At 38.0% G+C, this 9,701-nt stretch overlaps 1 protein-coding gene across 1 annotated transcript in view; it reads right to left on the reverse strand.

Annotated features, from left to right (window-relative positions):
• Positions 1-7,924, reverse strand: part of LOC137399325 (uncharacterized) — a 22,303-nt gene extending 14,379 nt beyond the window's left edge. Inside the window, exons 1-5 of the mRNA XM_068085393.1 lie at positions 7,857-7,924; positions 6,881-7,750; positions 3,606-3,770; positions 1,781-1,929; positions 388-489 (exon numbers count right to left, since the gene is read on the reverse strand). Coding sequence (XP_067941494.1) covers positions 388-489; positions 1,781-1,929; positions 3,606-3,770; positions 6,881-7,728 — 1,264 coding nt within the window. The 5' untranslated portion in view covers positions 7,729-7,750; positions 7,857-7,924. The remainder of the gene's footprint in view (positions 1-387; positions 490-1,780; positions 1,930-3,605; positions 3,771-6,880; positions 7,751-7,856) is intronic.
• Positions 7,925-9,701: the final 1,777 nt, after the last annotated feature.

Raw genomic sequence — 9,701 nt, forward strand, 5'->3', positions numbered from 1 at the left:
AAAGACTGCTGAGAAGGTGCAGAGTGAAGAGAGGTATTGTTGTAGTTTATTTCTTCAGCCAAAAAATTTGTAGGAGTACTAAAGCTATTAGAAGGAGAATGAGAGCAGATTGTAGAGAGGTTTCGCTGTGTTTAATAGAGCCGAGCAACACATTCAATAAGTGTTATACAGTTTATAGAGTTTAAACATCTGTAAGAAGATGAATCAGTCTGAGTTACTGTTTATGAGAACCATAGACTGTCACAAGCTTTAATAGCAGTAAGATCTAGGGATAGTAGCGGTAGTGTCTATATTGTTTATTTGCACATAGTGAACCTTGACTGAGGTTTAAATCAATTAGAGTAAGTCTATTTCAGAGTAAATTCAGTAGTCTGGTCTTCAACTCACCGTGTCCTGTCATCTTGTAGTGCCTGGCCAGACTCTTCACTCCCACGTATGCTTTTTCACACTGATCACATCCATACTTCTGTTTCGGCTTCAAGCCCTCACCTATCAAACAGTGTAGACCCTTGGCACTCAATCATGCGCGACTATCATATGATAGAGTGCCACCATGAAACATAAGATGTATGTTAACGAGACAACAGAAATTAATAGCTACAAACAACGTAATTATTTTCACTCTTTCAAGTCGGCAAGCCACGCCCACCGGCTTTTTGATACTGCGCAGTTCATTCACTTGTTGCATCACAACCACTAACAGTAGCTAACTAATTCTTTAGCTGTGTTCTCCACAAAAATCTCTACAAGAAACACTATTTAAAATCTTATGTCTGCAAATTAAGTAGTTTTATTATTATTCCAAAACCAGCAATCAAGAATGAAAGCTAAATTGCCATAGGCAAGTACCCAGTTTAATTTTTATTGCTAAAAAACGAGTGACACAATTGACGTGAATTTTGTTGTGTGAAATCTCCAGGAATGTCTTATTCTGCTGCAGCCAATCAAAAGTGTTTTAGCAAAGTTTTTGATCAACTGACCTGACTCATAAGTTACCTAAACCCAACTATCATTTTTTACGGGTCCTTTTGGTTTTGAACGTTTCTCAGTGAGTATAAGATCTAAAAATAATTTCTTAAATAGCTTATAAATAGCAAACTTACAAATAGCCTCCCACTATATAAGCTTCAAAGAATACAATAGAGCATACAACTTCTACAATCCTATTCGTGACTCCTCGTGGTGCTTGATGGAAACATGTCCAATGTAGTGCAAAATAATAAAGCTACTATGATGACACGGTTTCAGGGCTCACTATGATGTACATGGCTAACATGAGAGGTCACAAAACATGTGTAACATTTGTTTTGTTTTTATAGCCAATAATCTCCTGCATTTTAAGGACGAATTGGAAATGATTTCTCTCAACCATTTTCCCATTATTATGGAATGGAGTAATTTAGTAAAGCTAGCCATTTCATTAGTTGTTTTTTACATGATATGTACATATGACTATGGTATGTACATCTCAGCTGTGGTATGTACATCTCAGTTGTGGTATGTACATCTCAGCTGTGGTATGTACATCTCAGTTATGATATGTACATCTCAGCTGTGGTATGTACATCTCAGCTATGATATGTACATCTCAGTTATGGTATGTACATCTCAGCTGTGGTATGTACATCTCAGCTGTGGTATGTACATCTCAGCTGTGGTATGTACATCTCAGCTATGGTATGTACATCTCAGCTATGGTATGTACATCTCAGCTATGGTATGTACATCTCAGTTATGGTATGTACATCTCAGCTACGGTATGTATAAAACTATTGTTTACTCTCAGCTTGAGGTTGTCCTTCATTTTCACTGTCATAGATATCTGAGTATCCGCCGTCATCATCATCATAGTCCTCGTACCAGTCAACCCTGTGGATCTGCTTGTAGTCTTTGACCATATGAGTAGGAGGTTTAGACACCCGGCCCGACCTTCAAGGAGCAAATATAAGTAGAACTACCAAATAATGTAAAACCTGTTATTTTGTGAACTCTCGGGATATGCGAAAATGAGTAAATCAATGCATTAGCAATTAATTAGCGCTTATAAAAGACCTCAGAATTCTGAGCATAAAATAAACAGGCACCTACTGTAACAGTAGCTACCCTTCCTCACCTCGAGCTCCCTTGGTACATCACAGACTTTTCATTAGCAAAATTACCATAAAACCTCTAATTGAACACCACTTCTATTTAAACGCCAGCCTTATTTGACCGACACTATGGGAGTAGGGTTGAAAAATAGAGCGCCACCAAAGTTGTGCTTAGCGAGCAAAACTTCTAGGCTTTGCATTTGTGCAAAAATGCAGCAGGTAAAAGTTTTGCTCTGCTAAAAAAATTGTTTCGACGCTAGCATCGACTAGTTATATAGTGCAGAAAAAGAGTTGAGATCAAAAAAACATTGTGGAAGGTATTGCACAACCAGAGAACGTTCGTTCCATCGAAAGCAACAAACAGACCGCAACTGGCCGAGCAAACGATGTAAATATTTTTGTTTTAAAAATCTTAATTTTCGTTTCTGCATGTATTATAAGTATGGTTTGTTCATGAATGTATATTTATAGTATTTAATAGATTATCGTTATATAATATTTAAATTTTCAGATTTATAGCATATTGTTTTATGGCATCCTTTGCGGTAATCTGATCTAACAATGGATCGACGCTCGAAACCTCTCTTATATTGCACATAAAAAACTAGTTTTGGCAGCAAACTGTAAGAAACATATCAATGAGTGCAATGAGCTTACGCAAAATTGTTAATACAAAAATAAAATTTGCTATTTCTTGGTTTCTCAATGCCCATTTATTAAGAGATCGTTGACAAGTTGGAGTTAGGTTAGTAGTTTTATTGCATCCAAATGGGTTAATATTGCTCTACCAGAAAGAGAAGGCAAAATATAGGCGACATTCGCTTCACCGTTAAAAGGGCTAAATTTATCTTCCCAAAATTCTGACGAGCGATCGGAAAAATACAACGCCAGCCTCTATTTGAACGCGGCCTCTACATGTATTTGACCGCCACTATGGAGAAAGGGTTGAAAAGTAGAACGCCACATCGTTCAATTAGAGATTTTACGTTCAATTAGAGGTTTTACGGTATATCAAGTGAGACTGGAGGGAGGAGGCGGGTCAACACAAATCCAACAATGGTTCAAATTACTAAAATGGGCTATTAGGCTACAAGCATTTTAAATTACAAACTACAATGTAGATGGAGAAAACAGATGTTGCTAGATCGGCTCATCCTTTCACAAAGACTACAGCAATGAAGGTCATTCATAAGCATTTGTTCGATGGCACAACCTCTCCCAAATATTTTTCCCTTTTGTTGCAATGCTGAGCATCCAAGCTAGTTTAGACAATGTCTTCAGTTAAGCAAATACTGGCGAAATCTTACTGGGTTCTTCCTTGATGTATTACAACTCATTTCATAGAAGATACATGATTGCTAGTAACCAAGTATAACGTTATTCATGGTCAGTTGATCACTATCAAGTATACTAGGGTCAAGGTCAATCCAAACTGCAGCAATTAAATCATGAAAAACAAATCAAAGCACCAATACACATGTCAATGGTAGTTATAAATATACAGTTGGAATGTACCTTGTTCTTGGCTTTTCCCTTTTTTTTCTAAGCTTTTCCGTCGGACTGAGCTCGCTGCCTTCTAAGTGGGCCATGTCTCCTCCTTCCGAGTCTGAGTCACCATCAAATGGTGGATCACTGGCATCTTCTGAATCTGATGACTCACTCTGTGTACGCTGACGCTTTCTGTAAACATAAGGATAGTATCTTTGCTAGTGACTCACATGCAAATATATGGTAAGGAGTAAATAATATAGAAAAAATGATAAATTAAATACCGAGGAGCCCTGAGATGAGCAATTGATTATCGAGCTGAAAGCATAAAAAAGGAGAAAGAACCACCAGTGGTAAAACAATATGATGCTCTAGAATACGGGTGCCCACACTTTTAGCCTGAGAGCTACTTATGACATGACCAAGTCAAATTGATCTACCACCTACTAGAAATGCAGAACACATTATTTATAAATATATTGAGAGTTATTTTATGGGGAGTATATGCTGGTGTACCTTGCATTATTGCATCAATCTATATTGCACAATACAACTTTGTACATTTTATTTATTGTTATTACTTTACTCTGATGACTTGCACTGAATGGAATCAGTCAGTGATGCAGTATGGACAGTAGCCGCTGATAGCCAACCACAAGCAGACCTCCAGATGCTCATCAGTCATGGTGGAATGGTACCTGGACTTAATGATTTTCATGTGGGGAAAAGGCTGACTCACATAAGTGGAACCAAATAATGCAGTCAAGGTAGCACATTTTCTGATGTTAGGGTATTTGTTCTCTGCAAGTAAGGTTCAGAACTGTCCATGAGCTCTGGCCTTCAGCTGAATGTCGGCTTAAAGTTTCAGAATCTCATCCTCCACTCCAGAAGAGTTCAGGTGAACCAGTCTTGCAACATTTGAAGCGAGTGAAACTAGCTCGGCATCTTTTTGAAAAGGGTAACACAGGAACGTAGCAACGGGCTCGAGTAAAGCGAAGTCTCGTAAGCACCTGTTAAACTCTGACAGGCAATGGCCGATTTGCTTTATGTAGCGTGCGCTGTCAAGCTGTGCACATGACTGCTGCTGTCACCAGCTCTGCTGCGATGTTATGGAAGCTTGCCAAATCATGGCGGTGGAGCTTTGAAGAGAGATAATGCATTTTTGTTTGAAAGCATTTACTGAACTAATATTAATCACAATTTTGTCCTCACCTTGCAGCTTTAGATTATGTTCTTTCCAAATTGCTGGTCAGATAGATTAAAAATGCCAAATCCAGCGGCCATAGAGGATTATTTAGTTGGCTATAATCTGCATGTTTACCTTCATGGAAAAACACTTAATCCCGGGCAACAGCTCTCGAAATCTTTGCAAGAATTTTCTCCGACTGAGCCATCTCACGTCGGTGTGCAATAACAACTCAGAGTGATAGCACTCAGCCTTCACCAGATGCGCACGGAATAGCCGTCTTTGAAGAGATCTGGTCTGAATAGAACAAGCGATCGTTGTTGTCACATCGAATATTTCTTTCGGGGCAAGCATGTTTGCACATAGCGCTTGTTGGTGAATAATACACCGGTATAGAGGAACTCCGAAAAATCTTCGTCCTAGCTGCGTTCGGGGACAAATCTATTCAAGCAGCGAACCATGACGGGTGTGCCATACGTGGCAATGGACACCAATTTATAGACTAGGAGCTGGATTTTCATGATAAAGCTTATAAAACACTGAAGTGTGTTTTTTCATGGGCAATACTACTAACAGCTCTTCTTTTTCAGTCAAGTCAGTAAACACCACCCAAATAAAAATGTACAATCGTGTTGTATCACTCACACCTGTAGACTCGTCTAACTGCAATGAGAAACACTCACAATCAGCGATATCCTTCCAAAGTTGCTTGGTCAAATCCTCAGCCATGGCTTCATTGCGCTGTGTGACTGTACTTCTTGATAATTGGAGAGCTTTGTTGAAGCTAATATTTCTGATTTGTTTTAAAGTCTTTGAATGAGTCGGCTGTTTCAACAAATGCTTCTTTTACTGTCTCCTCATCTTGGAAGAATTGCTTGTTTAGAATGATGAATGGACTCGCATGGAACGATGCTTCAGTGGCTGCTCTTGCCTTTGAGGTTCGCTGTTTAAAAAACGACTTTTGTCCGGACAACTGGAATTTTAGTTCCCTCACCTTTCTCCTCCTTAGCTCGCATTTCGGGGGAACTCGGTGTCATAGTTCTGATGAAACGTCTGAAAATGGTGCTCCACATTTTCCTTCTTCAGTAAAGCAACTGTAGACTGACAGATAAAGCAAACGCACTTTGAAAATGACATGGTGACAAAAAGGTCCTCTTCCCATCTTGCACGATAATGGTAGTTCTTAAGTCTTTATTTAATGTTAATTTAACTTTTTCAGCCATTTCTATTCTGATTATTCGTACTCTGATGATAGGCTAGCAAGAAATTAATACAATACTCAAAGAAAGTGGGAGAAAAAGCCAAGACCTATTCCCTAAACAGGTTGCCCCGTAGACATAAAAGGTATTGATTTTCGACCATAGATGCAACCTTTGATTTCTTGCGGTATAAATTAAGTTCCACAAAACATTTGGGTTTCATCATTCTTTTTCCACTGCAATGCCATACATCACAAGCCTCATAGAATGACCCCAAGGTTAGTTATCGCTTGGTATCAACTACATAATAATAAAACTATTTGCAACCAATTTTAAACATTCTGTAGGCTAGGTGATCTACTCAAAATGTTTTTCCAACGATCCAATGGGCACTCCTGCTCTAGAAGTTCATATACAATAATATAAATCATATAATTGAACTGCTAGATTAAGTCAATAAGATACTACTACGCAACATCTATACTACTACGCAACATCTATACTACTACGCAACATCTTGACGTAATTAAAATCATTCTCAACTATTGACTGAATAAATATACTACATTCAGGACAAGAGTAGATTCTCAATAGTATTCCCAAATAGGATTGGAGACTACACAAAGCTTATAACATTGGAGGTAACATGGCTCATTGCAATGCAGTTTTAGTATTAAAACAGTAATAAAGAGAAATGGTGAATATCACAATAAAATGGTATAAAGATTATATATCTTTATAAGATCCAATGTAACTTATATTGCGTTGGAGCTTGTGTCAAATATCATCATATATTCATAGTGCTTCCGACCATGTATTCAGTTTGATAAAAATCGGCTCTTAAGCACTTGAAAACATGTGTGTGATGCAGTGTAGACATTGCAGCAACTGCTTACTTATTACTGTCAAAGGCTTACCTCGGCCTGCCTCTACCCCTTTTTGGAAAGATTAGACCTCGAGAATCTCGGAGTTGTTCATTTGCTGTTGAGGAAATCAGGCTTGCAGACACTTTGGCTGTTGACCTATCATGTGGTTGAACAACTCGATAAACTATTCTGGTATTTGTCTCAGGATTGTAAACTGCCGTTGGCCCACCATTAACAGCTTTGGTTGCCAGGTTTTGTCTTTGTAAAACTTGCACAATCTGCTGTATTTGATCTTGTGATAGTTTTTGTGTTGACTTATATGTATTGCCTTGTTGAATAATGCGAATGGGATTGCCTTTAGAGCCAAGTGGTGTAGAACCGACAATGTCTGAATTTGTAGATGTAGCTAAGGAATTGCTCTCTTGTGTAACCGTTGAAAAGCCAACAGAAGCAACGGCTTCGTTGACACCTGTTGCTTGTATAGTTGAAGTAGACGTTTCAAACGCTCCAGTTTCTCCATCTTCGACGCTCGGCAAGGGATTAACAAAGTTTTCCTGTTGTGAAACATCTACCTCCTCACCACCGTGTACTACTGCAGCCTCTAAATCGTCAAGATGTTGTTTTTCGCTTTCCGGAGATAAGCACTCGTCTATGTGCGTTATTTCGCCACCAGAAGCCTCCACAAAAGCTTGTTGCAATATATCTGTGGTAACTGCATTAACATCATTCTCTTCGCCGTCTTCTGTTTGAGCTATATCGTTTATATCGGCGGTCCCTAGCGGTGGCTCTTGCTGGTCTTTGATCCCGGTCGGAGTGGCTACGCCAGCAACAACAGTTACAGTATCTGTTTCGCCGTTCTCCTGAGAAACTGTCTCTGAAGGGTCAAGGACATCGGCCATTATTAATGTACCATTTTCGAGTCTAAAAGAGGATAAAAATTACTTTTATATACATTTCAAGTTTATTAAAGGTTCCATCATCGAAAACTAATAATTTTTTTATTTAAATATCAACGACAACAACTCACCATCCATTACCATAGCTGGGTTTTTTCTATTAAGAAAGCGGGGCGTCTGATACTTCAGTTTCACAAGATAGAACGAGTCACGTTAAAATGGCGGGAAGTAAACTATTATCGTAGCTTGTGTACCATAAATTCATTTTAATAACTAGGGGTGCTGGGAACAAGTAAAAATAAATCTATTTTTAGAAAAAGAAATACGTCTATAGCTAACAGAAAGTTGAGAGGTTGAGTTGATAACTCTTGTTTAATTTACCAGAGATTTGTACCTGCTCGAGTTGCACCTCTGTTAGGGTTTGCAGGTGATCTAGGATCCTCATTTTATAGAGTATTAACAAAGTAGAAATAGTTGAGAAAAAAGCTGTACATTTTTTCTTGAGATTGAATGGTTGGGAGGGGATTACCAAAGCCGGGGATTCTTTGGGTCTAGTACTTTTGATGAATAGAAGGAAAGTGACCTTATATTAATTCATATTACTTTCATATTATTATACATACATCATTACATATTCATTATTTTTATTCATCTCTTGCTGAGAACTTTAGCTAAATTCTTGCTAGTCAGTGAAACCTTCATGGCCATAATACTAGAGTAACAGACTCCGTAGTTCCTCTAGCTGTTACCGTGAACCATCAGACTTACCTTTACAGTTTTTACCTAGAACTTCCAGAGACATAAGGGTGGTCTGCTTCATAACAAGTTTAAAACAAGAAATCTTTTAATTTTTTTATTTCTTCTAAGTGTTCATGATCTGGGATTCCGTTTTACTTAGACTAGACTTAGAGGTTGTATTACAGTCGGGGTTGGGGGAATGCTAATAATTGTAATGGCAAATATGTTCTCATTTCATTGTCGTTTTTCTGGACTTCCAATGAAGATTACCTAATCGGAGTTACCTATGCGATGCCAGCTCCTAAAGGATTTCTTACCATGCGAGGTTCTGATGATCGGAAACATTGGCTTCTAATACGCACTTGTCCGTTGTTATAATTAGACTGCACTTATATAGCAGTCTTTTAAAGAACATCCGGCGTAGCTCGCAAAACAGTTCATTTTAAAATGGGCTTTGTTTTAGATTATAGTTGAGTGGTTCTAGATCCTAATTGATTTTACTTTTGTGGTTTTTGTTCATTGTGTTAGCAGATTTTAAGGTCACAAAGATTTGCTTCTGTGACGAAATAAAAATTTATTACCATTTGCTAACATTCTTTGCTACTACTGCAATGATTGGCAGGCTATAACAAAACTGTCACCGGAGTTATCCTTTCCTGAATACATACCTGTATTTTAGTGGCAGTTAACTAGTTTACCAAAGCTAATATACATGTATTTCTTACTGTGACCGCTAACTTTATATTCATCAGGCCGTGACAAATATATCGCTTAAATACATAACAGAAATATCACTTGAGTCATGATATTTCAGCTATGAGTGCTCAGTCAATCTCTGTAATTTTGTAACAAATATGTTGTCATAGAGATATGTTGTCATAGAGATAGCTGCTAGCAGCACATATAAAAGCATCTAGATGGGAAAAAAGGAAACTTCGTGTGTCGGTTCTTATATGCAGGTTTAAATCCAAATCAAGACCAATATCTACAAGGATGCGGATACAAAACCAAGTTAAAGTAAGGAGAAAAAACATCGTGACATCATCTTAGACTCATGAGCCGAGACAGACGGTTGTTTAAAATAGTTCAATTATTTATTGGCAAAGTACAGATACTGTACAACCTCAAAATAGAGGTGGCGTTCAAATAGAGGTGGCGCTCAGTTAGAGGTTTTACGGTATACGTCATGCAAACAGTCAAATTATCAAAAGCAGCTGTATTTAGTATTACGGTCATCC

This window comes from Watersipora subatra, chromosome 7 (genome assembly GCF_963576615.1).
Source record: "Watersipora subatra chromosome 7, tzWatSuba1.1, whole genome shotgun sequence".
Taxonomy (NCBI): Eukaryota; Metazoa; Bryozoa; class Gymnolaemata; order Cheilostomatida; family Watersiporidae; genus Watersipora; species Watersipora subatra.